Source organism: Eurypyga helias, unplaced genomic scaffold, assembly GCF_000690775.1.
Source record: "Eurypyga helias isolate BGI_N326 unplaced genomic scaffold, ASM69077v1 scaffold2122, whole genome shotgun sequence".
Taxonomy (NCBI): Eukaryota; Metazoa; Chordata; class Aves; order Eurypygiformes; family Eurypygidae; genus Eurypyga; species Eurypyga helias.
The window spans coordinates 3151-29974 of NW_010236511.1; the positions used below are offsets into that span (position 1 = coordinate 3151).

At 47.4% G+C, this 26824-nt stretch overlaps 2 protein-coding genes across 2 annotated transcripts in view; one reads left to right on the forward strand and one right to left on the reverse strand.

The window, feature by feature from the left end:
• Positions 1-1954: 1954 nt before the first annotated feature.
• On the forward strand, positions 1955-10626 carry CHMP3 (charged multivesicular body protein 3). The gene is made up of 5 exons (XM_010147107.1): positions 1955-2010; positions 5749-5928; positions 8395-8516; positions 9551-9665; positions 10358-10626. The coding sequence occupies exons 1-5, from the start codon at positions 1983-1985 to the stop codon at positions 10489-10491; spliced, it is 579 nt and encodes a 192-aa protein (XP_010145409.1). The 5' UTR covers positions 1955-1982; the 3' UTR covers positions 10492-10626.
• A 1709-nt stretch (positions 10627-12335) lies between these two features.
• Positions 12336-26824, reverse strand: part of KDM3A (lysine (K)-specific demethylase 3A) — a 29761-nt gene continuing 15272 nt past the window's right edge. The window contains exons 10-25 of the mRNA XM_010147108.1: positions 26159-26360; positions 23623-23837; positions 21003-21155; positions 20678-20773; positions 20221-20348; positions 19791-19977; positions 19161-19330; positions 18094-18330; positions 17559-17730; positions 16572-16662; positions 15880-16010; positions 15003-15122; positions 14775-14914; positions 13386-13562; positions 13169-13303; positions 12336-13085 (exon numbers count right to left, since the gene is read on the reverse strand). Coding sequence (XP_010145410.1) covers positions 13005-13085; positions 13169-13303; positions 13386-13562; positions 14775-14914; positions 15003-15122; positions 15880-16010; positions 16572-16662; positions 17559-17730; positions 18094-18330; positions 19161-19330; positions 19791-19977; positions 20221-20348; positions 20678-20773; positions 21003-21155; positions 23623-23837; positions 26159-26360 — 2435 coding nt within the window. The 3' untranslated portion in view covers positions 12336-13004. The remainder of the gene's footprint in view (positions 13086-13168; positions 13304-13385; positions 13563-14774; positions 14915-15002; positions 15123-15879; positions 16011-16571; positions 16663-17558; positions 17731-18093; positions 18331-19160; positions 19331-19790; positions 19978-20220; positions 20349-20677; positions 20774-21002; positions 21156-23622; positions 23838-26158; positions 26361-26824) is intronic.

Here is a 26824-nt window from a genome sequence, read left to right on the forward strand (position 1 = left end):
ACTTCGAGTGGCCTGCGCACTGGCATGTGAGAGGATCCATGAGCTAGAGATCATCTCAATACTTTGGGGGTTTTTTAGACGACGTGCAAATCTGTGCTGCTGCTAATAAAAGTAGCATCAGAGCTCTTCAGAGGCAAATGCTTGTTCAACTACTCTGCTGTATTCAGCACGGAGGCCACACCTGCAAAACAGTGTCTGGTTTAGGCACCCAGTGCGAGAAGGATATTGACAAACTGGGGAGAATGCAGTGGAAGGCCACCAAGATGCTGGAAGACTGGAGCCCATGTCACAGGAGCGAGCTGAGGGAACTGGGCTCACTGTAGCTTGCAGAAGAATCACGGAATCACACAGGTTGGAAGAGACCTATTAGACCATCTAGTCCAACCATCAGCCCGACACTGCCATACCTGCTAGACCATGTCCTCAAGGTCCACGTCTACACATTCTTTGAACATCTCCAGGGATAATGACTCCACCACTTCCCTGGGCAATCTGTTCCAATGCCTGACCACTCTTTCAGTGAAGAAGTTTTTCCTAATCTAAACCTCCCCTGACGCAACTTGAGGCCATTTCCTCTTGTCCTGTCACCAGTTACCCGGGAGACCAGACCAGCACCCGCCTCCCTACCCTCCCTTCCGGTACCTGTAGAGAGCCATTAGGTCGCCCCTCAGCCTCCTTCAGGCTGAACACCCCCAGCTCCCTCAGCTGCTCCTCATTCAACTTGTGCTCCAGACCCTTCCCCAGCTCCGTTGCCTTTCTCTGGACACACTCCAGCACCTCCATGTCCTTCTTGTAGTGAGGGGCCCACAACTGAACCCGGTACTCGAGGTCAGGCCTCACCAGTGCCCAGTACAGGGGCACAGTCACTTCCCTACTCCTGCTGGCCACACTGTGCCTGATGCAGGCCAGGATGCCCTTGGCCTTCTTGGCCACCTGGGTACATTGTCAGCCCATATCCAGCAGGCTGTCAACCAATACCCCCAGGTCCTTTTCTGCCAGGCAGCTTTCCAGCCACTCGTCCCCAAGCCTGTAGTGCTGCCTGGGGTTGTTGTGATCTAAATGCAGGACCCAGCAATTGGCCTGGTTGAACCTCTTACAGTGACCTCAGCCCATCGATACAGCCTGTCCAGATCCCTCTGCAGGGCTCTCCTTCCCTCAAGCAGATCAACGCTCCCACCCAACACAACACAGTGTCATCTGCAAGCTGACTGAGGGAAGTGGAAGAGAAGGCAGAGGGACAAGGGTGTGAAGCCTTTCATTGCCTTTAATGGGTTGTAGTGAAGACAGAGCCAAGTACCTCCCAGGTGTGCCCAGTGTCAGGAAAGGGGCTGCAGGCACAGGTGGCTAGAGGAGGATTTTGTGTTGGGCATGAGGAAAGTTCTTCATCACAGGAGTGATTAAATTGGAACAGATGTGCAGAGCGGCTGTGACGTGTCTGCCCTTGGACAGTGTCAAAACTCAACAGACCCCGAGTGACCTTTCTGAACTTGGTCCCTCTTTGAGTAGGAGGTTGGCTGGGAGACCTCCTGGGGCGCCTTCTGACCGAAATGGGTAGTAGCGCTCTGGGTGCTGTCGTCCCGTGCCAACGTTTCTACCTTATGCTGAAATCCCCTGCGGCTCTGCACCCTGACGTCGCTGTGATGTAGGAAGTCAGCCAGCCAGTGAGCATCTCTGGTTCCCAAACCGTGTCCCCCTGAACCTCCTGTCTGAACGTTAAGAGTGCAGCAGTCATTGGTGGTAGCTCTGCAATGGTGGGTTTTTTATTTGAATAATGAAATATTTAAACATCTCTTGTAACTTAAAGCTCGTGCGTTTTGAAGTGCTTCTTTTGAAGTTGAATGGTTAACTATTCAGTATCAAATGGTTTTGATATTGAGTAGTTACATGAAAGTATAAAAGCATAGTTTTAAAGTTGGAATTTCAAATGACTCTCCCTTTCTCTTTTTAAGGTCAATGAATGGTCCTTGAAGATAAGGAAAGAAATGAGAGTGATTGATAGACAGATCAGAGGTTTGTACTTCTCTTTCATTTCTTGTTTCTCCTTGCCCTGTTGTCATTCAACGTGTTTTTGCTTTCACTGGGGGAGGTTGTGAAATCTAGTAAGTTAGGGTACTCTGTGGCATCTGGAGTGGATCCTGGGGCCAGGCTTAGTCTGCGTTACAAAATGACATCGCTGTGAAGTCTTCCAAGTAAAATTTTCAAAAGAACCTGAATACTGCATATTTCCAGTACGACATAATGCTCTTAAATCCCACTTAATACGATGAATTAGACGACTTACCCAGAACTTCACCTACGTTGATTTAATGAATAGTACCGGCGTGTAAATCCACGCGTACAGAGGTCTGTGGGTATGGGCTGGCGTGAGGTGCACATGCTGAACAAAAGTAGCTTGCTGTCAGCTTAGGAAAATTGCAGACCAGAGAGGGGAGAAAAAAGGCTTTTCTCAGTGGGTGTTTTGCTATTAAATTCTGGGCATTACACTTTTGAAGAGGTCTTGAAAAGCAGAGAAGTGGTTTGTTGTTACGCTGCTGCTAGTTCAGCTTCTTGTTCTCCCTTCTGCCCACCTTCCTAGAGTCTGAGAATAGGTTTGGGGCTAGATTCTGTTTTCCCCTTTTTGTCTGCCGCCCTGCCCTCAGGATTGGCAAGGGAAATTTTGAGCCTGCATCTGGTTATTAGGCACGTTCTGAGTGACGTGAGGAGTTCTCCCTTTCCTCCCCGGCTCCCTGCTTCTGGAGCAAACTGGCAGGGTTGATGTATGCTCCCACTTGTAGATTTGCACGAGTTGGTTGGTTGGAGATGCTCGTGCAGTACAAGGTCTGTCTTTGTCCTCTGTAAAATGAGGAGAGGGTTTGTGCCTCTTCCAGGAAAACCGATGTACAGTGACGTTGGTTATGCTTGTGCATTGTTTTGCGTTCTCCAAGGCGCTTTTTGTGGCTGTGTCGGGCACAGAGCAACTGAAACCTGGCTGATCTTATTAGCAAAGTACATTTTAGAGGTTGCATCTTCTGTGGGAGCAAACTACCCATGTGTTCACTGTTGATGGCTTCTTGAAACGCTACTTTTCTCTCAACTGTGTGTGTGCCATAATACTTCTAATGGCCTGTTTAGGTACTGGGTTATGTGATAGTCTGGTATTTTGACATGGATGTAAATCTAATCATTGGAACAGCTTTAAATGTGTCTGTAGATGTGTTTCAGTGTGTTACATTCACAGGAACACAGTTCAGCGTGTAAGAGCTTAGACTACCCACCTGCGGTTCTGATAATTCCCATTAAAATCAAGTACCGGATATCTTTGTCATGCTCAAACTGTGCTAGGATTTCCCATCTTGGCAAGTGTCAGCTGTGGAAGTGTGTGGTTCTGCCAGCCACTTACCAGGCAGTCAGGCTGCTGCTGGCAGATGACAACCACATGCCACGAGAGGGGTTCTCTTCAAAAATTACCCACTGCACTTGGATTCTGCCATGCTTCTAGCACTTCAGATGAGACTTACACAGGGAATTGCTGCCGTATTTGAGTAGGAATGCTGAGCTGGGACCTGTTTTAGCTTCCCTGGGGAAGGCTGTGCTAGATGTGTTTTGATACTGTAGCGCTCGGGCCTGCCTGGGATGAACTGGGTGGGGGTTGGATCACTCGGAATGCTTGGCTCACCTAGTCAGCACAGTTATTGATACAGCAACATGCTGTTTCAAACCATCTGTCCTCGGACTCTCACGATTTCTGTTTGGTGTAGGTTGCCTTGGAGGGCTTGGAAGGTTTGGAGATAATGAAAGGTATCCTTGTGAGTTCAGAACTGATTTTTTTGAGTTAATATAGTTGGAGTAATACAGTAACTTTGTGCTTTACTCAGCTTGTAAGTCCCTCTCACGGGTGCTTTGGACAGCTTTGTGCCTCTGCTGTGCTTGGTAGTGCTGCCGGGGGGCTGGTGCGGTGACTTTGGCTCACTGGAGGTGCGTAGCTGGCATTGCCCTTCAAGGGTGGAGTCGACCGTCCGTGCATATTTTATGCCGCTGATCTCATATTCAGCAGTTCGTCATGCAAGTGAAAGCGTTCACTCGAGTGTGGGCCCCACTACCCTAGTTTGGGTGTGGTCATGCAGTAGTTGTGGTGGTTTTCAGCCTGCCGAAGCAAACGTCGTCACGCTGGGTACCACTGGAGTGCTTCTGGGGCTGTCGGGGTGTTGCTGGGGCGCTCTCCCTTACCCGTCCTGGTGTGCCGGGGCTGGGCTCACGCCCGTGTCCGACATACAGATGTCTCCAAGCTTGTGCCATTTCCCCTGCTAATAGTGGGGGAGCAGCAGAGGGGGTGTGTTTTTCTGCTTACGATCCTCCGGATTTCTGCCAGTCCCTTAGGATAAAGACACCACTGAAAGAGATCGAGAGAATGACAGGAGTACGGCGTATGTTATCTCCCACCTGAGAAGCTGCGTTGGTCTCCAAGTGCCCAAACGTGTGCGTTGTTGCCTTTGTTGTTACAAAAGGGAAACTCCTTATTCTTGCCTACATGTAACTCCTGTCTCGTATAAATCAAGAAGACTCAAACAAACCCAGATTTGAACCCAGCCTTTGTTAGAAATAGTTATTCTTGTGGTCATTTCCTTCAACCCTTTGCAGGAGCTTAACCCTTACTATCTGAAGCCTATCCTTTAGGATAATTTTGCTGTGGACTCTTGGATACTCATTTCATTGGTGAATGTCTGGAAAAGGAAGGGGGTTGATAGAGCCCCTCCTTGTTCCTGCAATTCTTACCCTGAGCTTTTTGAGGTACCTGGCTTCTGCTGTGCACAGCCAGCATTATCTGACAAGGCAGATGTGTGAAGTCGCTGGCTATTTGCCAGAGAAACCTGCGTTATTTAGGGAAGCCTACTTAGTGTGTAAGATTTCGTATCCAGCTATTGGGTGCTTGTTTTGTACCGGCATAGTTCAGTACTCCTGCTCCAGCATGCCCTTAGAAAAAGCTGTTGGATGAAGCTGGACACTAAGAGAGTTTGAACAGGCTGTTGTCAGTTATATGTAATGATTTACCAGCGTAGTAGTTTTCACGGGTAAATTATCCATAGCTTTGGCACCAGCCAGCTTACAGTTTGAACGTGGCCGTTCATACAAACACCTAATGCACGTGTCTCGAGCAGTGTAAACTGAAGACCTTAACTCCTTGAGCACAAGTATTGACTTGCCTGGGTATCCAGCTGAGGCTCAGTGAGTTGTGCCTGACAAGGGGGAATAATTGAGTCTGCCAGCAAGGATGAAGGCTTGTTTTGGCAGTAATTAACAAATCTGCAGTTCTAAGTAATTGTGGCTGCACCCTTACAGATTCACTGTATGAATGGTTATGCTTTTTTTTTTTTTTAAGGCAGTGTGTGTCCAAAACTTTCTAGCCTCTGAGATCAGCCTTGTACAATCTTTCTGAATGTATTTCTTTCCCAGAAAAACACATTTCAGGTATTCAGAAACAGGACAGTTTTGCGTACAACATCCCTCAAATTCATTGGAAAGTGGGCATATGGGTTAAGCTTTGAATGTGGTCTGACAGCTGAGCGGGTTTGCTACCGAAATCCTGTCTGTCTTCTGAGTCCTGGCTTTAAACTTGGTGTGCAGCTTTGTTTGGGGTGAAGTGGGGCGCCCTGGCGATGACTGCAGGAGAGGTAATCTTGCCCCCAGCAAATCAGTACAGCAAACTGTGTGTGTACGTACTTGACTTAGCAGCTTGTCACTATTGATGGTTTTTTTTTTTCTGGATTCCAGACATCCAGAGAGAAGAGGAGAAGGTGAAGCGGTCAATAAAGGATGCTGCCAAAAAGGGTCAGAAGGATGTGTGCGTGATCTTGGCAAAGGAACTGATCCGCTCTCGGAAGGCCGTAAGCAAACTCTATGCATCCAAAGCTCACATGAACTCTGTCCTCATGGGGATGAAGAACCAGCTTGGTAAGAACAGCTCCTGAGTGCTTCTGGCTTTAGAAGTGAGGTCTGGGTTTCCGTTTTCAGAACCAGGGTCAAATGCAGGCAGAGCTTGCCTTTGGAAGCAGTCCTGCTCTTGTGAAAGGCAGCTGGCTCCGGTGGGCTGAGGACCCAGGGAAATTCCTCCTGCCGCAGGCCCAGAGGTGCGAGGCTGCTGCAGTTCCCTGTCCCCACATCCAGCCGGGCAGAGCGCCTCTTCCCAGGAGGCACAGGCACTCGCACACACTCACAGTAGTGCCTTTGCCAGCACCCACGAGAACACGTGCAGCTTTCACACAAACGGGGGCAGCACTGACTGCCCGATCCTGCTCTTCCTCTCCAGCTGGTTAGGGTTGAGGTCCACCGGAGGAACATGCATATACACACACCTGCGCAAGACATGGGTGTTCCAGCAGCTGCTGCAGACACTGGGTCTCAGCTGGCCACCTGTCCGGTAGCTGGGCCTGGACCTTCTCCTCTGCCTGAGCTTCTGGTACTGGGACCTGTAGGCTCCTGGGGTTTGTGGGCTTCCCTGGTCCACCTTGACCCTCCCTTTCCCCACTGTCAGTCCTTCCCCTAAACATCCAGTAAGAAGTTTCTCATGTTCAATTATGTTCCTGCAACCCCCTTAAAAGATTCCAAGCTTTTCTTGGGTCAGAAAATGCTCTTTTCCCCTGCATCCCATACTGAGCCCTATATCCCTGTAGGCAGTAACCCCTTCAGTCTGCAGGATGTTCTGGAGACCGCTTCCCCACCGCCATGCCAGGATGGCCGTGCTCCCACCCTGGGTTCTGGAGTAGTCAGTTAACTCCCTGGGGCTCCTACCCCTCGGTGTTCCCTCTGGCTGGCTGCTCAGCAGGTAGTCGAACACATCTCCCCGGAGCCTGAAGGCGAGAATCACGTGCTCTGAAACCGAACTCTCCGCCAGTGATTAGGGGCACGTTTCTGAACAGTTGGAATGCGTGCCCAACATCCCTGCGGAGCCTGTTGTCGTTACTGATTGTGACAGGATGTGTAACGTGAGGTTTGTTTCCTTCAGCAGAATTTCCCCCTTCTCGTACATGATTGTTCCTCTAGCGAGAGTCTTGGGACGCTTACTAAGCCCTAAATGGAGGGGGGGGGGCAGTGTTTGATTTCTTTGTGGATGAATCGATTTGCCACGTGGCTCGATAACCTCCGTCTCTGTAAACCCTCCGTGGTCCATTGTGCCCCCCCTCCATGCCAGCGTGTTTCCCTCACTCCTCAGCCACGGCAGAAAGCTGTTGCCATAGAATTCCTGAGCGTTTTCCATACCTTGGAGCGTTTTGGCCTGTAACGAGCAGAGTAAAAACCATTAAAGACAGGGAAAGACTTGGCAGGGGTTAACACGTTACTGAGGTGTCCAAGTGCTTCCCCCACCCGGCATTATCCAAGCTAGATTTTAACACTGGGTGGGTGATGCATCGGGAGTCGGAATGTCGACCTTATGTCAGGAAAGGGCAGCAGGGGCCATCCTTGCAGCTTGGGGTGCCCCTCAAATGGTCAGGCTCCAAGCAGCTGCCTCCTTATTTCTGCTCCGGGCATCTCCATCCTTCTGGGGACGTTCTGACACGGAGCAGTATGTTGCTCGGTACAGGATGCTCTACCCGAGCCGTAGGAAGGAATCCAGAAGTCAGTCTGGGGTTTGTGGGAATGTTCCTTGGGAAACGGCGGCTGAAGGCAAGCTTTCCGTTAGTTTGTTATGTCACAATGGAAAGCTCTTGAAGGAGTTAAAATGAAAAATAATATATGCTGTACCTTCGTTTTGCTTCATTAAGGAGTGACCGTTTTAACAAGTAAGTTCTCTGTGGGTAGGAAGCTGCAGGGTTAGCTGGCAGAATTCCAGAATCTCCAAGTACCCTTAATTACTGCACTTTGATCCCAGCGTATCGACATGTATGAGAACAGCCTCTAAGCTGTATCGTGACAACAGCCGCTGGGAAGAGTATCGTTAAATTCGGTTCAAACTGCTTATTTCCAGCTTATCTGCCTCGGTGTGGATTTTCTAGCTGGCTTCTTGCTGCAAGGGCCTTTCAGTTCGTTTCCACGGCGCAGCGTCAGGCAGCAGGTCGCCGGTTGGGTCAGCAGTCAGACGCGGAGCTGGGCTGTGGCTCCGCTGGTGAAACCCTCGGCCAGAGCTCTGCTGTGGGGCAGGGCCCCTTGGGGGTCTCCGCCCGTGACCTGGAGCGGCAGCGGGTCGGAATCTCTCTGCAGGCAATCATGCAGGACCGCTGCCTTTGCTAGAAACTTGGTTTTTCTGATGTCGGTAGGGGAGCTTTTCCAGGCAGGTAGACAAGAGTGAAGAAGCGGGATGTCCCTTTCTTTTTTTCATTAAATCGCCCAAATGCAAAGGAATTTCTGTCAGTGTTGGGAGGGTGTAATCTCTGCTTTCGGAGGTGCAGGGATCGTTCAAGCTTTTCTCTGCCTCCTTCACAGCCGTCCTGAGAGTGGCAGGTTCGTTGCAGAAGAGCACGGAAGTCATGAAAGCTATGCAAAACCTAGTAAAAATCCCTGAAATCCAAGCGACGATGAGGGAGTTGTCCAAGGAGATGATGAAGGTAAGGACCAGGACGCGTGGGTGGGCTGGTTCAGCGTGCTGGAGGGCTGTGTGACCACCTAGGTGGCCCCTTTGTCGGAGGCCGCCCGTGAGCTTAACAAACTTTCAGCAGCCGGGGGCTTGAGGAAGTTACGGATTGTGAGGAAAACCCTGACTCAGCGATAACCTGCAGCACGTTTTGCATAAAGCTGCTGGGGTGGAGGGCGGAGGGCAGTCCCCCGGCGGCAGGGAGCACGGAGGCTCAAAGCAGGGTTCACACCCAGTCGCTGCCCATGTCCTTGAGCTTCCGGCTCTTCTGGAGAGACTGAATTTCCTGCTTCCAGGGATGACAGTGTTCTTCAAGAGCCACCGCTGCCCACTGCGGAGCAGGAAGCTGAAAAGCCCATCCTGGGCAAGTTCTGTCCTGGGTTTAAACACCTAGTGTAGCGTCTCGAAGTCCTCCAATTTTAAAGCATTCTCTGTTGCGGCCGTTTCCTTTTCAACTGCCAAAACGGGTTTGCTTTTTCCCCTCTCGCCTCTCTAGACTGTTCAGTTCCCATCAGCCTGTTCTCAAGGTCTGTACCACGCTGCACCAGAACAGTTTGGGCACATCTGGGCTGCAGGCCCCGCAGAGGAAGGTTTTCAAACACAGACAGAAAAAAGGGAACCGGGGCCAAATGCGGATTTTACAGCACATTGTGCAACTTATGCCTTAGAGACGAAGTTTGCAGTTGGATTTCAGCCGCTTGGAGCGAGCTGGGTTGTCAGTGCTTAGCCACGCAACAAGGAACAGTAGCTTGAGGGTTTCAAATTGGGAACGCGGGTGTGGAATCCTCTATTTTCCTACTGCTTGGCCTGTGCACCAGTTAGAGAGGCCCTTAAATTCTAGGGAAGAGTGTGGGCCAACCCTTGAGGGGCCGCCTCCATCTGGAGAGCTTGAGGGTCAAGCCAGGGGGTGGTGAAATGCCTGGATAGGCACCACCTGATCACCAAAGCAGGAAGCATGTCCAACTCCACTCAAAAAAAATCACGTGCTGCCTTTATGGTTTCTGCTAGGCTGGTATTATAGAGGAAATGCTGGAGGACACCTTTGAGAGCATGGAGGATCAGGAGGAAATGGAGGAGGAAGCCGAGATGGAAATCGAAAAAATCCTTTTTGAAATTACAGCTGGTGAGTTTGCGTGTGTGCCGGGAGCGGTGCCCTGCTCTGCCCAGCAGCTCGTCTCTGCGGGCCGGACTGCGCTCTCCCAGTGGTGTCTCTGCCTTTGCCAACAGGCGGGGTGCTCCGACAGCCTGGTTTCTCGGGGCATCCCCCGGCCGAGAAGGCTGGTGCGGTACAGCAGGAGCAACGCGCATCAGCTGCTGTCGCTGTGCCTTTAACCCAGCAGCGTCTGGACAGGGGATCGATCCTCTTAACAAGGTGGAACTGGGACCATTGACTAGATTAGTCTTGAGTTGTTTGGCCCACACACCCACAAAATGTACAGCCCCCCTAAAACCCAACCCCCGACTCCAGCCCTGCAGTTCGTGAAGTAACGAGCTCTGGGTTCAGCTCTGATGCAGAGAGTGCCCCTCACCCGAACTCCTCGTGACACGGCGTGAGTGACCCGCGTGCCCCGAGCTGTGCTCAGCTGTAACACACTGGAAGCGTGGCTCCCCAGCTCCTGCCCTGCCACTTCCTGGCCACCCTCCCTCGTTTCTCACATCCCGCTGTGCCGTTTTCCATCCTGTCTCCTGGCTGGGAGCAGCTCCCTTCCCGCTGAGCAGGAGCCTTCCTCCCCCCACAGCCATGTAGATGCACGTGAAAGCTGCTAATTGTTAAACGAAGAGCCAGCACCTAACGAGCCTGCGTGTTGTTTGCAGGGGCCTTGGGTAAAGCGCCTAGTAAAGTCACGGATGCTCTTCCGGAGCCGGAACCCATAGGAGCGACTGCTGCCGTTGATGAGGAGGAAGACATCGAGGCGATGCAGTCGCGGTTAGCCACCCTCCGCAGCTGAGGAGGGAGCGTGTCTGTACAGTGGCCTTTTTGTTTTTTTCTGCAATGGGATCTTCTGTTTTACCTTGAAAACGCAGAACTTACTTAATATGTGAGAGTATTTTATGTAATATATATATATTTTTTTTTTCTTCCTGGGGCGCATGTTCTCCAAGAAACTCCTGTAACTTACTTCTTGGGGAGCGTGTTATCTTCCTATTGTCTGTTCGGGCCGTCTCACCAGGGGGAGGCTGTGGTGAAACAGCGATGGTGGCGTGGTGTTACGTACTTTTAGACACAAAGCCCTGAAACACATCCTTAGCTTCAAGCAGCATCTTTCCCTCAGAGGCACTTTGGTTTAATCTGCTACCAGAAACCTTCCATGGTGTAAAATCTTTGTTTTTCTGAGTCACTACCGATTTGATTAAAGCTGCTTTTAACGGTTGCTCCTGTGCGTCAGTGCAGTTTGCATCACCTGTAAATCCTTCCACAAACTGTATCCGCCTCCAGCAGCTCCCTCGTGTGTTTATGGCACCTTTTTCCTTAAAATTGATTTAGGGTCTCTTGGCACAGTTAAAGAAAAGGTCTCAGTCGAGCAGCACTGACGTAGCCGCTCGGTTCCGGCTCTGCCCAGGCCCTGTGTGGGGGGGGGTGAAAGAGAAACGGGCTGGCAGAGACGCCCTGACCGGTGGCAGTTGCTGCGCTGAGGGGACATGATGTGCAGTTGCAGGTGGCAGTTGGTGAGGTCTGGGATGAGATCCGGGCTGGTGTCATGGCCTTTTTCAGGCATTTGAGACTCATAAAAATCAAAGCTGTTAGCACCAGCCTGCTGGGAAGAGTGTGGCCACAGCCCCAGGCTTGCGGGCAAAGGGTCACTAGCCAGAGCCCTGCAGGGGCAGGAGAGCCACTACCTGCAAGAGCAGGCCAGCGCCACCAGCTGCTTCCTGTGGTCTTAGGAAGGCAGAGAGGGTGGGTAAGAAAGCAGCAGCAGCAGGTGAGGAGGCCGTAAGGTGGGGTGGGTGACAATGAAAGCAGCCTCCGTAAGTGGGGAACAGCTGCAGTAAAGCCAGGTACAACAGCACAGTGTAAGGAGGTTCAAAACCCAGCTTCAGCAATGGGTCTGTCCCCACATCCGCGTGCATGAGATCAGCACGGCCCAGCGCGCTCGCTGGGAGCTCAGGTACCTGCACACCAGCTCCAGGAAAAGCTTTATTTCACCTCCTTTCAACCTGGCACTGCAAAGAGGGTTCGGTGTCACGGAATTCAACCTGGCATCACATTGGCTGGATGGATGTGTCAGTTCTGCTGCGGCAGCACCCGCAGGGGATGAGGGCAGGGGAGAGGAGGGGCTGTGGGAAACACACACTGTATCAGGTGGAGTACTACAGGGAGGGGGATTCACACTTTTGGCTGAGTAGGAGGTTCCTAGGGCCTGGCTCTCCCCACAGCTCTCCTGAGCCCTTCAGTGCTGAAAAGGACACCAGGAGCAGCGGTTGCCTCAGCTCAGCTTCTGTTAGCGAGGCGCTCTTCACTCTCGGCCCCTGTGCCTGTTTCACCGTTTAGGATGTTTCGAGTCTGCCCCTGGGTGGTTTTGAAGCAAGGTGCATGCCACATAAGCCCCAAGCTGCAGCACTTGTTACAGACCACGGAACTGGCATCAGCTGAGCAGCAACAGCCGAGCCAAGTCACACTTCGGGAACAGACCCGGCACCCGAGTTCAGGAGGCCGAGCCTTCCCGTGCTCGAGAGCCAGCACGCGCGGTGCGGTGCACACACACCCCCCGCTCGCCTCTGCATCGCAAAGCGCGGCATCGCGTTAATCACACTGGAAAGAGGCAATTGAAGAAGCCAGGCAAGGAACAGTATCTGAAATAGAAGAATTTTATGTAGACCATTCAAGTGTTAAAAACCAGAGAATCAAACATATGCCCAAAGGAAAGGGCCATTTCGAACAGAAGACATTTGATTAAAAGTTCCTTTTAACATTTAGAAATTTAAATACATTTACCTAAAGATGGTTAGCCCCCATCTCTATGTTACTATACAATAGCTTAAAGCTACTTTAAAATGCTAGTTCTATGTTAATGCGAAATCCCAGAACTGCATTCTTACCTTTATGTAAATTGGTTATGAAACTGGGTGACTCCGGTCTTCTCCCCTCCACACCCCAAAATACATTTTAAAAAATTGGAGCTTTACAAGGTCTCGAATAATATTTTTCAAACGTGTAATTCGGAATCGTTTCCAACAGTCCTATAGGAGGTATTTTGTACAGTCTGGAGAGCAACTCCATATAAAGTTCTATTGCAACTGAGCATTCACAGTATGCCACAGTCCATACATATTACTACATATACATATCAGGTTTGTAAACATTGGAAGGATACACAGAACATAGTACCACGAGCCGCTGGTACTGCCGAAAGGAAGATGAGGTAACATTCATATAATCTCAAAGTCCGCAGAGGTCCTGACTGAGTAGTTAAAACAGCTGCCAACGCTTCTGTTTCATAGTGCGTGGTTAAGGCTTTCTACCTCACGGTCTGCTAAGGCTGGATTCGTTGGCTCTCAGTATCCCGACTGCGTCTTTAACAGCGTGGTAGATGACGTTCTTCACCTGGGAGGGGAGAGGAGGCATTTAGTTCCGCCAGCAAAGGACACAGCTCGGGTCAGGACCGTTCTGAGCATCAGTTAAGTTACCTGCAGTTTGTCTTCGTGGTTCGTATGCGTATGCGACAGATACCTAAATTCCTGAGTGAGCCAGAAGCAATGCTTGACGTGCTCTGGGGATACAAAGTCTTCTGCCACCTTGATACAACTGTACAAATTATGGACCTGGAGAGAACAAACAAGCGTTAGCCACGTGCTCACGCGTCTGCCCAAGGGGTCAGGCCGTGGCAGAGTCCCTGGTCCTTGCCTGGTGTGGAGCTCCCGCTGGAATGAAAACTACGTCTCCTAGAAACTGTACAATAGCCCAGCCTTGAACTCCATACTCCTGGTGAAGGCGTTTCCTTAGCAATCGGTCCAAGTACCAACTCTGATCGTGAATGGGATCGTGATCCACCGGGTTTTCTTGGCCTTGTTCTTCCGCAACCTGAAAAGTCACAAGACGAGGGGCATTACCACACACTGGCCTCACCGGCCAACGGAGGCGCATCTGTGGTGCTCCCCTGCACGCCAGGCGGAGGGACTTGCGCCGTGTGTGCGGCTCTAGGAGTTTGGCAAAGGAAGGTTTGGAGCCGCTGTCAGCCCTCAGTTTGCTGGTCAAACCCCATCGTGTCTCAGCCCCTCCTGCTCCCTGGACACAGTGCAAAGGTGGGTGTGAGACACACAGCTAGCCCCAGCTCACGGAAAGGGGAGACAGAAGGATGAGTGACAGGGTTGATGCGTGTTTGCAGTGGGACTCGCTGCCAGATGTGGGATCAACACCCTCTATTACAGCCAGTGACCCCAAAAAGCTATGGAGTGTGGAATTCAGCCGGTGTCTGCCCCGAGGCCAGCACCGGGCAAGCGTGCTCGCTGACCAAAACACAGGGTGCCAACGACGTATGCTGGAGAAAGGAGGCTGGGCAGCACAAGTACTTTAGAAGAGCAATTTGAGGGGCGTGGAGGGAGAATTTATGAGAACAGTCACAGTATACATCCTATTGGCTGTGCCGATCATTTACACCCGGGACTGGAGTCCCAAGACTCATTAGGGAGGAGATGAACAGCTTGGTTCTGCTCCAAGAGAAGCTGCAGGCGTGTACACTATGAGGGAGCGAGGGGAGGCGAGACAGATACCGAAACTCACGACACCAGCACTTATCCACGCCAGCACCATGGTTTAGGGTTCCTTCTTTGTCAACAGCAATTAACAATATTAATTCTTTAAGTACCAAGAAAGCATCACCCAAAATACCTCATGATTTTCCCTTAATCCAAACCTCATAAAGGGGAAAAAAAAGGTAGAAGAGAACAAGGAAGAACTTCATGCACCACATTGCTCTGACATTTCCTGAGCACGCTCTTAAGGAGCATCCAATTCAAGATTAAACTACTGTTTCACCTAAATGGAAGCCAGCGATCTTTCTTTGTTACACCATTACTTGTGCCATGAGAAGCGTGGCCCAAACCAGTGTATCCACATACGGGATCTCTGCAAGCTTCAACTCACTGCCCTCCTCAGATCCTACAAGATTCACAGCCCAGGAGAAGTTTTGTTGTGGATACAATCCAAGTATATTTGTTTCCAGAGTAACTGGGATAGAAAGGCGAAGGGTCCAAGGATACATATCCACAAGCCAACATGGACAGGAGGCCTTACCTTTTTAAGGAATTCCCGGATCTTCTCCGTGTCTTTAGCAGCATAAATGTGCCACAGAGCTCCAGGTTTTTCTCGACCCTCAGTAAAACGCTTCACTGTCAACTCATCAGAATCACCATCTTGTATGGTTTTAAGCACTTCTGTTGAGAGCACACACTACCAGTTACGCTAAAGGACCTTCCACGGAAACACACCTCCCCCCCGCCCCAAACACAAGGCAGACATTACCTTCTTCTTGGTCGGCCTGGCCTTTGGGGATACCCACGTAAACCATAACGTTAGCTGCGTCGGACACATCCAAGTGCAGGTTTGTTGTGCCATATTTTCTATCCTCTGGTGTTATTAGGCCTGAAACAAAAAAGTAGCAGATATGTTAGTAAGACCGAGACACCTTATGCCATTCTCAGCAGCACTGTCTGGGGAAGGAGCTTTTACTTCCATCATCCAATTATTATGGTACAGCAATACAGTCTATATCCCGGACCTTGACCTACCTTGTTTGTGTCTTCACAAGTGATACGTGTACAGGATGACACACTGACCTGCAAAGCCTGCATGACACATACAAATCCTGTTTCAGTCCTGCTAGAAGAGGGTTTCTGTAGCAGTCTGGGGTAAAGTGTTCTCAGAAACAGCCTCTCGTTCACTCTAAGAGGCAGGGGCCACAGTCCCTATCCAGACCGCGTGCCCACTTCAAGTTGTAAATGCCCTCTGGATGACAGCGGGTGAACTGCTCAAGAAGAGATTAGGAACTAAATGGTACAGCCCAAAAGGGAGAGGTAACAAAAGGGATAGAGCCAGAAGTGACGAAACAACAAATGCACGTGGCCAGCTGTGGGGAAGAGCTTGTGTACACATGTGTGGAGCAAGATGACTGGAAGACTGGAAATACATATCACTGGCTTGAACCCACACGGATAAAACACATTCACTAACACCATATAATGCTCTGGACATCACTAGTACCTGTAAGTGAGCCACAGTTCAGTTTTCAGATAGTGGGATTAATCAAACTGTCTACAACAGCAAGGATTCATTTACTTTTCAGTAAATTGTAATTTGAGAGTGCCGACAACATGATCTTTGGAGTGAAAAGATTCCTTACCGTAGGCGTTGTACATCTTGGGGCCCAAATCTGGTCGCACAAAGTAGTTGGGAAGTCGAGAGGCAAGGTTGAGCTTGCCGCCTCTCCTTGTGTATTCTGGCAGTGGAATATTTTTCATCAAATCATCAAACCTGAAGGAATACAGCACAACTCAATGTTAGGAACTAGTGAGAAAAGCAGACCACCGTAAGACTGCAACAAAAGCTTTCTTCAGTGGAGAAACCGTACTCCTCTCCCCGCCAGGGGTTTGCTGGGTGCCACAAAAAAGCACAAAACAAGCAAGACACAGGAATATAGCAGTCATGTAACTGCTACTTCCTTGTGTTATCATCGCAACTGATACAAATAGAGTAAGTCAGAGTATTTAAAAAGGTTTGGCAGAAAGAATAAGCTTCAGTTAAACTTTAGATTTTAAAATGACTCAGGCTTTTTGGAAGCATCCAAAGTTTAACCAGTCATTAGCAATTTTAGGTGCTCGCTTTACTTGGCAATAAATACAGTGAGCTACATAAAAGTCCATCATAAATCTTGTTTAGCATTTCCAGCTGTGTCAGGCATCTCCGAGATGGTTGACACGCGACCAACTGCTTCTCAAAGCTGAAGCAGGTGTCAAAACATGACAGTATTCCTACACTCTGTTATGTGGGGGGTGTTCCACACAAAGGATGAACAGTTGCTCTGTGAACTCGTACCGAGAAGGCATCATGTCTCTGAAGTCTTCCCCTGGAGGCCAGTCTTTAAGCTTCAACACCATTGGCTCTCCTTCTTCTGTTCTCAGGCGACCTATCAAACATTAACAAGTCTCAGTTTATAACAGTTGTACAACTCAAAATCCAAGGCATCAAGACGAAAGAAATGCTTATCTTAGTTTAAGATAGTGTTCATTCCACACCTATTCATGTAGAACCAAAGACATGAGTGTGCTATGGCAGTAAGGAGCCTTCAGACTAGACACGTAGCCTGTACCAGCTCCCCTCTGCACGCAATTCCTACATTTAGCTCGGGCATCTGTTCTGTTTGAGGCCAGAGTGGCTGATGATAAAGCCAAGTCTTTTCAGAGATCAAGCAACAGAAAAGAAAGCTGTAAGTGAGCCTTCCAGCTCCTACTCTTCTTGCCCCAAGAGCCGAATTCTGCATGTTTGCACCACACAAACAGATTAGGTAGAAGCCGTGATGCCATGGCAAGCATTAATCCTCCTGGAAAGTCTGTACCTAGGAGTGTGCACCACCCCAAACCTCATGCTCACCTCCCCCCATTTGTATACAGAATAACTGTGGCTCTTTAGGAACAAAAGGCACCTGCAAGTTAAACCAGCAAAATCCCACCACCTCGGGAGCACCAACCCTACATGTGCTCCCCTACGGTTCACTCCGCTGGGCAGAAAAAGCGGACAGGTGAACCTACTTGCTAGGAAGGCCCCAAATTTTGAGAACCCTCCCCTGGAAGACTAAAGGCACCAAACATAGTCCTGAAGGAGAGGCCTCCACGGGGCTGACAATTTCTATCCCGTCACCATCCCACAGCATATTTGGTGAGAGCACATCGCGGACACGCGGTCCAGGATGAAGAGTAAGCATGGAGCCCCTTTCACGCTGCTTAGGGATGACAAATCTGTGCTAGGACAAGGTTACTGCTGATGAATATTTTACTCATTGGGACAAAAATTCACACTACTTACTTGAAATATCTTCAAATCCATCCCAGAAATCACCTACAGTAGCTCCGGTGATGATTTCATTGGTCCTGCAGTTAACCAGATCTACTTCCTGTTGGCCAAACTCCTTCCTGAAGGACTCTGGTCTCCAGAGGTCTGCATTTAATTTGTGGTGCACTCCTGACACCATTACAGGCTACAGAGAAGAAAAATATATTCTGAAGAATTATGGAACACCAAAAATCCCAATTCCAACCAGAACAGGGCGACGCGTAAAACATACACGAACGCAGGCACTCTGCGAACGCCATGTTTTTGCCTTGCGGAATGATGCCGTGCGTTTGATCGTTCTTTATTTGAAGCTGAGGCAGCTTTCCCCACAGATCCCTCACAAACCGATTCCCAACAGTAACACACACCCCCTTTCAGCCCCGCATGCACGCAGCACGTTTTACGGAGGTTTAGCACGCTTACCACTGCGGTGAGTTGGCACCTGCACCTGGACTAGAGGGCAAAGCACACAGACTGAGAACGGAGAAAGCAGAAAAAAGGTAAATACCTGGCCCTGCTTCCAGCACTCCCTGAAGACATTCCAATTACTTTCATTGTTAGGATCTTGAAGACACAACAAGCGGTTATCACATAACCAGTAGTGAGGCGTATCAAAGCCCATTATCGTGGGCTTTATAGTCAGTCCTTGAGGTTTCTTCGGCAGGTCTGTAACGGTTCGATTTTGCACCAGGGAAGCAAAAATGTCATCGAGGATTTTGGGTGTGCTCTTGAGTCCGTTGTCTGTCTGATTTTAAAATAATGAGAGAAAGAAGAACAGAGGAGAAGTTGGTGTACTTTTCTGTTGCCTTGTCCTTCGTGCTGCAGACTTTAAAAGACGACGCACATTTGATATTGCTGAAGATACTACCGTTTTCAAAGGTTTTTCACTTGAGCTCCTAATCACACAGAGAAACAAAGATCTGCAGAACTTTGCTGCCTAGAAACTCACCATCATTAAATGGCAACGTAACTTCTGACACTGCTTACAGCGTTAAGAAGTTCTGCTCCAATTTACATTTCAGCAACGCTGCGGAAAGCCATGAAGTACAGCACAGAACAGGCCTGACTTCGTATCGAAGAACAGAAATGCAGTTTCAGCAAGGAACTCTCAAGGCCAATATTTTACCCTCCCATTTTGAAGTCCTGGCTGTAAGTGCAAACAGAGCCCAGGAACACCTGAAGTGAACCAGTCTGCAAACCACGTACAAAAAAGCTGGTCACCCATCAGAACTTTCTTCCTTCCACCTGTAAATTCCTTCCAAATTCCATTTGGCTCTAATGGACATGCCAATCAATGCACCTGCCAGGCACTATCTTCAGTAAATCCATCTGCTTTGTCACTTGGCTCCCAATCCCTCCCACCAAGCAAGGCTTGCTGGTAGTACCACTAAGCAGCTACTCAAGAAAGCACTGACTGGAGCACTGCACCACAGACACTGCATTAAGTCCCTTTTCCCAAACGAAGGCAGCATTTTACCGACTGTGGCAAGGGTCTGTGGTAGCTGATCAGATGTTTACAACAACAGTCTAAGCCTGGTATCAACTCCAACCTGCGAAACAAAGTGTTTCATATACCTTTCCTCCGGAAGAGTTCAGCAGATTCCGCAAGAAGCCTGTGTTGTTGTTGCTCACAGGGGTCAGTATTGCACTGTTGAATGTCTGCAGGGCTGCTGCAGGCTTGGCTAAACTAGGGAGTGTCTGGAGAGGCTTATTTTCGTTCTTTGAAATAGGTATGAGGAGTTTCTCTGAAATAAAGGAAAGAACACATCTAAGAATAAAGCAAGGATTAATCCTCTGAATCATGAGGAGTACATGCTTATTTTAAGACAATACACTCCTATTTGCATACATGTGTGTATATACATATATATATTTCTCTCCTCTCAACACATGCAGATTAAATACTCCCATCACTTCATTTTCTTCAATACTCCAAAGTATTTAGTATCACACACTCTAAAATAAATACATTCTCAAACTGGATTTTCAATGGGATGTTAATCCAGTTTTCAAAAAATGAATATCCCAAGCCAGGCAGGTTTTACTCTCAGTCATTGCCATGGACCAGTACTGCAGTGCAGGCCCTGAACACCCATCCCAGCAGGCAGACCCTATCCTTCTCCACGCAAGGCATTGCTGGCTCTGAGCTACATTCTGCTGACAGAGAGACACAACGGGTTTACTCCTCACTGGTTCTGCACGTACCTTTGTTTTCTTTGTTCACGTTTCCACTTGTTAGGTTTGACAGCCAACTTAATGAAGGAGCAGTGTTTCCTGAAGCAGTTTGTTTACTTGCAATTGCTGACTTCAGAGGGGGATCGTGTGTAGTGGCTTGGGGGCTCAGGACAAAACTGCTGTGTTGAAGGCTGGTCCTCTCGCCAGGTACCAAGTTCTGAAAAACCAAAGTGAGAACTGGATTAGACACACACACTCTGCTCAGAAAGGACAAGCAAGCAAGAAAACGTCCAAATTCAATCTTTGGCCATTTTGAACAAATTTTGAACAAAACCCTACATGGTGAGGTTATCAGTGGCCACGACTGGCACACCTAAACTCAATTACCATTGGCTTCAAATACGGGTAGTAGACTGAAGCAAAGCCATACTACACAGACATAGCGCGAGACAAGCAATACCTGTTTTGAATCCTCCTTTAGAGTTGGCTTTGATAGTGCCTTGAACTGCTTGTTTGCGCAGGGACAATTTGCCTTTATTCCCCATTTGGTTCTTACGGAGTGGACAATATCACCAACATCATAGAGAGCTGAAGAGAGAGTCATTAGCAAGTTCACATGTAATTAGACCATCCAGCATTCAGTGACACTTCATAAGAAAGTCTGTACGCTATCCAGGTCAACAGTAGCAGTCAAACACAGTTCATCATTAAGCAAGAAGTTTTGCTACTTCTCTCTAGAGGTCATAGATAATAAAATAGTACTATGTACACAGGCTGTTCCAGCCTTTGGACAATAACACTGAGCTTTTACTAACTTTATTGCTTAAGAAAACCCTCACTCAGTACAGTATCAGCAACACACAAAAGACAGCAGAAGCCTACAGCACTTTTTCCTCCCAATCAAATATTTAAAATACCTTTTCCGGGAATGATTTGTGTAGGCATTAGATTCTCCGGTTCATGTACCTGCCCCTTCACACATTTAAACCAGGAGAAAGTATCCGAGTCATCATCTGTAAAACAAAACCATTCAACTGTTTCATAAGTGCATCTTTCATCCTCCTGTGGAAAGTTATGGATTTCAGTACTATTGATACACCAAAACACGGGTTTACAATGTGTTTTTTTGTTGGGAAGGTGTACAGGCTTGTTGCTTAAGGTCATTATTGACTTCCAAGTTCAAAATACAGGTTCTCTTACCTCTCTCCCCCCCTTAATTCAAGTAGCAATATGCATTCTCACCTTCATGGAAGCTTTTTTTCTTCATCCTGTAACAATCCACGCACACGCCGAAGCCACACTTAGAGCAGACCCAGTGAAGGTTGAAGATCGTGGTGTCACAGACATCACACATTTCTCTAACCCCACGAACTGCACGCTTCCAGGCCACCTGCCCTGTGGTAATTGGCAGAGCAGACAAAGTGTGAGTTTAAACAGAACAGAGTCTTTGCCTGTTAAATATAGCTACATGAAAATATGTCAAGTGATATAAGACTCCGACTTGGCTTTGTATTGGAACTCCAAAACAAAGCCTTTGCTCTTAGAGATGTAGAAAATCAGGGCCAGAAGAAATTTTGCTTTCTCCAGCTACATCTCTTACTCCTGACATGTGCTCACCCCAGTTAACATGCAGGCTGCTGACATTCTCTTAAGAGCAAATTCCACAGCCGTTCCAGAAAAACAAATGGGTTGCCACAACCAGCTCGCCCACTGTGCTACTGAACAGAGGACAAAGACAAGTAGTGCTCATCTTTTAGTAGATGGCTCTATATGTTTACAGGTGTGCAACAGACCTCCTCAGAATGGTCAGTTGCTCCTCTCTGAAGAGATGACCTCTCCTATCCAGGTTTCTTATGTACCCTTTATATTCCACCTTCTTCACCCCAAGTCACTTCTTCAGTTCACTCAAAACATCCCAAAAAAATTACAAACCCCTCCAAGGCTGCATTAAGGACACATTATTTTAGCCTGATCCTCATTTCATCGTGTGGAGAGATGAACAACTAGACAGAAAGCACGTATCTGCCTCCTCCTACCTCCTTCCACACGTGTAATGTCTCTGAAACTTTTCTGCCCACAATGTTTCTTAATTTTAAAAGCAAATTTTAAGAGACCATGTCCTAACGCATGCTTAAAAAAAAAAAAAACAAACAAAAAAACCCCAAACCACGCACCAAGATCCAGGACATCTGTTGCTTTTCTTGTGTATAATGCCCTTTAACTATGTATGGAACAAAACTAGAATAGCTTAGCACAATTTGTTCTTCAGGAGGAGCTAAAAATTGTTTGACTATTTGCTTGGAAATTCTTCCAGGAGACAGTGGTCTAAATCTCACCAGCTCCATTATTCCTTCCTTTTAAAAAAAGTGTACTATATTTACCATTTTCTAGGCCAATCCTCCAATTTCCCCAAAATAGAATGAAGGAGATTTTTGTTATCTTTCGCACATAATTTCATTTTTCAGTCTTCTGAATTTTGTCCTTTTCCATTCCTCCTATTCTTTTGTTTCCTCTCTGTTGTTTGACCTTATCTCCTCTTTCTGTAGGTGTCCTTTTGGTAGCCCATGAGCAATGTGACCCAACAACCAGTTCTTTCTACACGGGTCAGTATTCTACTACATGGGGATAATTTCAACCACGGGAGAGTTGGGGTTTTTCAGTCTGGAGAAGGCTCCAGGACAACCTTATGGCACCTTCCAGTACCTGAAGGAGGTCTACAAGAAAGTTGGGAGGGGACTTTTTACAAGGGCCTGTAGTGACAGGACAAGGGGGAACAGGTTTAAATTGAAAGCGGGGGGGTTTAGATTGGATATCAGGAAGAAATTCTTCCTGGAGAGGGTGGTGAGGCACTGGAACAGGTTGCCCAGAGAAGCTGTGGATGCCCCATCCCTGGAAGTGTTCAAGGCCAGGCTGGATGAGGCTTTGAGCCACCTGGTCTAGTGGAAGGTGTCCCTGCCCATAGCAGCAGGGTTGGAACTGGATGGTCTTTAAGGTCCCTTCCAAACCAAACCATTCTGTGATCTTTACATAATGTTAATACTACCCAGAATGAAGAGGACATTTGGTAGGCAGTCTTCAAAATATACTGCATGTGTCATGTAGTTATAATCCAAAAACAAATATGGTTTTGAGAGTCCTTCTACTGTCTGAGAAGTGATTATGCCAAATCACAACCCTCCCTGTTTGTCTGCTTGTTTGCTACAGAAAGGTGGCAGTGTGGCCAAACACTCATGTTCATCCGTGCAGACAGAGTAAACCCTGCATCCTTGAAGCTACACGGTCAGCTACACCATCAACAGCACCTTTCTGGTCTATTCCCAGTAGGGCTGTATGTATAATCACTTCAAACAGTCCTACTAGAAACTTGCAGGTGGAGGAGGGGAAAAAAAAAAAAAAAAAAGATTTCTTTACTGACTTGACAGGCAGCATTAGGTCCATTATGCAAGAAAACCAGAATGGGACCAAAGCAATCTAACAATCTGTGCAGTCAAAATGAAAGCTTTTATTTCCCTTACATGCCAAGAATAGACTGTTGTCAGCTGCCTGCTGCCTTTTTATTTTTTTTTTACACTTTGTTTCATAACAGAAGTACACTCTGCCACAGGAGAAGTAGTTTGATAAATCAAGAAGAGTATTCTGACGAAGAAGGGTAGAATTACTTTCCCCCTGCCTGTGAGCCAAGAGCTGTTGACACTAGTCCACACTAGGTCTTAATCATTACCTTCCTCTGAGAAGAGCAGGAAACACCCAAGTCTTACGCGACATCTCCGCATGCGTGCAATGTATTTTCACGCAGGTCAAAAGCTTAAACTTTCACATAAAGCTTTAAAATACAGATTATTTTAACACCAACTGATCTTACTGTGTGGTTCAATCGTAGACATAACTTCCTTCTCAGATATTACGAGCTGACAGAAGTGGTCTCCGATGTTGGCTAGGATATACTTGGCTGTGTCGAGATCTAGACCCACAACATTTTTTGATAAAGGCAGCCACAAGCTAATAGCCTCAGGGTCGTACTTATTTGGAGTTAAGAAGCCTTCCTCACGCAGTATTCCATGCTTATTAAACTGCAGCCTGTGGAAAGAGGGGGGAAAAGGCGAAAATCCCATCATCTCAAGCATTTCCTTAGTTTACATTCATTTCAATGAGTCAATGCCCGAATTGTAAACATGTAGACTGTATGGCAACGAGTTTCACTCAATGGTTACAACAGACACAGGTAAACATGCTGGTCATTAGCGTTAAGCGTGCTTAATGTACTGCCTTTTTAAAGAAAAGCCTCAGAGCATCTTTCATAGTAACGTAGATTTCCTAAGATGATTTTTTTATTATTTAACCAAATCGGGGTAACAATTTTTAAAATACATGGGCATGAAGAATCACATCTAGAGCAGGTAACAGTAAGGATTTAATCTAGAATGATGTACAACTTATAAGAGAACTTAGAACGCCTTAAATATAGGATATATTTCACTAACAATTTGGAAACAGGTGCCAAAAAAAGCATCAAGCAAAACTTGAATAAGATATATGCTTGAGTGATTCTGGTTAGGTGGAAAAGAATGAAATCTGTATTGTTGGTAGTTTATTAAATAAAACACATCAGGAGTTCTGCTCATGTTTTCAGGAACCTTTTCATCAAACGCTGCAGAGGGAAGTTGACTTCTGATGACATGTGTTCACTAGAGTGTTAAGTATGGCAGGAAAATATGTGCTGGCAACTGACATCACACACCATCTTCAGACTTTGCAGATTTCACATACAATAAAAAGGGACAGTTTCATCAGCTTGAACTTCTAGACTGAAGGATTCAGCTGCTTTGAACTGCACTACAAGTCTGGATTTTTACCCTGAGAAGGTGAATTAGCATAGTCTGTCGTTACTCCGGTCTCACACATGTAACATTTCAGCTAATGTCAGATTATCCCAAGACTTACTGTAGTAAAACCTCTAATATCTGAGGTTAAATAATACATTAGTCACACTTCCTTTTTTTTTTTTTAAACCTTCAGCTACAAAACCTGCTAAGGGAGCAGGGGTGTTGCAGTGGAAGAATAAACCTCAAGAAACCAAACAAGAGCAGAATATTTTTTGCATGATCTTTGTAACTTTCCTGCTTTCACTTTTGTTTTCAAAAGGTCTCCAGGCCTATAGCTGTTTTAAAATTCTACTTAGATACTCAAAAGAAAGTCATTCCTCTGAAAAACAAAAGGAAAAGGGAGAATAAGCAAGCTTCCCATCTCCCTTGTGGTAAACTAGTATTTTTGAGTTTCCTCTCTAACAGCTTAAGTGTCACCTTCTTCCCCTAAACCACAGTCCATGACAGCGCTTCAATGGGTGTGGGGGGAAATGAAATAAGAAGCACGCAACAACAGGAGGTCAAGTATTTAATGGAAAATATTTTACACAACTTGAAAACAAAGGAAGGGACATGTTAAAAAACAGCCATACACTGCAGTTTGACAACATCCACCCTAGGCTTAGAGACAGGCTTCAAGTAAGGTAAATGCCCTTTTTAAAAGGATTCCTCTTGTGCCTTAAGAGCTAAAAAGATAAAACCTTGATAGTTCAACTTGAAAATCAGGCTCTGACACGGCACAGACAGGTGCAAAGGATCTGGAACTGCAGATTGGGTTTGGAAAAGCAACCACCACTTGGTAGTCACCCAATTTTCCTTAAAGTTGGCCTTCTGACCCACCCCACCTGCCCTCCTGAAACCCAGTGAGCATGGCCATTAAACCTCCCTATGGCAAGCTTAAAGAAGTGGCACAAACTCAAGTGTAAAGGGGAACCAAGAACTGAGCAACACAATGTATATTATTATTTTGCCCACCACTATTCCACAACTCCAGCTGAAAGCCCCTGGCCACTTACTGAAACTCTTCCCAACTGTGGATATACGTCTAACATGTCAATGTGTCCAACCGCTAGACTTCAGGAGACATGCGTGGAATCTACCCTCTCACTAGTACCTCCAGTAGTGAGCCATAGCACTCAAACTAAGCCTGTTATCCCGTTGGCACTCAGCCCAGAAGCGCAAAATAAAGAGCTCAAAGTCCTGCCAAAACATTTTCTACTCAAATGAAGCAGTTATAAAATGTCTAAGGGCTAAAAATACACAGGCGACCCCTCATTACTTAGGTGTATCAGCCTTATAGCTCAACAGCTACACACTGACATCTAACAGGTTGGAACCAGTCACCTAAATGAGACCACTTTGACCAAATAACCATCTTTTCATCTGCCCTGGAAGATGAAGACCCATGTTACAGCTAACGGTGAGCACTCAACAGCCACCCTTTCAGCAAAGGGTCGTATGCTCAACTCAGACGTGGGACATGTTATTCACATTTAGAGAATATCAAGGTCTATATAGAGTCAAAATTGTTCTTACCTTCTGAAGTGAAAGAATCTACAAAAAACAGTGGAGTCTCTTTGCTCTTTGTTCTTCCGATAACTGTCCAAACGGCATTCCCTGCACTTATGCAAGTGAGGTGCGATATTATTGCAGGAACCATCCTGCACAAACGCTTCTCCACTTTGCTGCAGCTTCTTCACTTTAGCAGCATCTGCTAAAATGGACTTGCGAACAATTACTGCAGGGAAGAGTGACGTAGGTTAGACAAGCTTCACTTTCTCATAGAAAGGTGAAAGCAAATGTATTTTGCCAAAAGATCCAGGACAACTTTTCCAATAAGGTTCACATTACATAAACAAAGTTATGCTAAAATATTTACAGTCAGCAGAAGCCTCTTCTCAGGGCAGCAGAAACATTCTCAAGCTATAGTTCCACAGTCAGTCTGTGGACCCAAGTTTAAGAGTTTCTTTCACTCCTCCACAGAGGAGTATTTTGAAAGTGTCAGCTTTTAATGGAAGTTCTTCAGACATCAGGGCTGGAATACCTGAGCACCAGTTCTCTGAGTAGCCCAGGGCATGAAGCAACCACATTTCACAAGTACTGAAGACAGAAGTACGACCTGGCCATTTCTCAGTCCCGTTTTCACCCTTCACAACACAGTCAGATGTTGAAAGCCGTTGTAACAGATGCCAAATGTCTCTG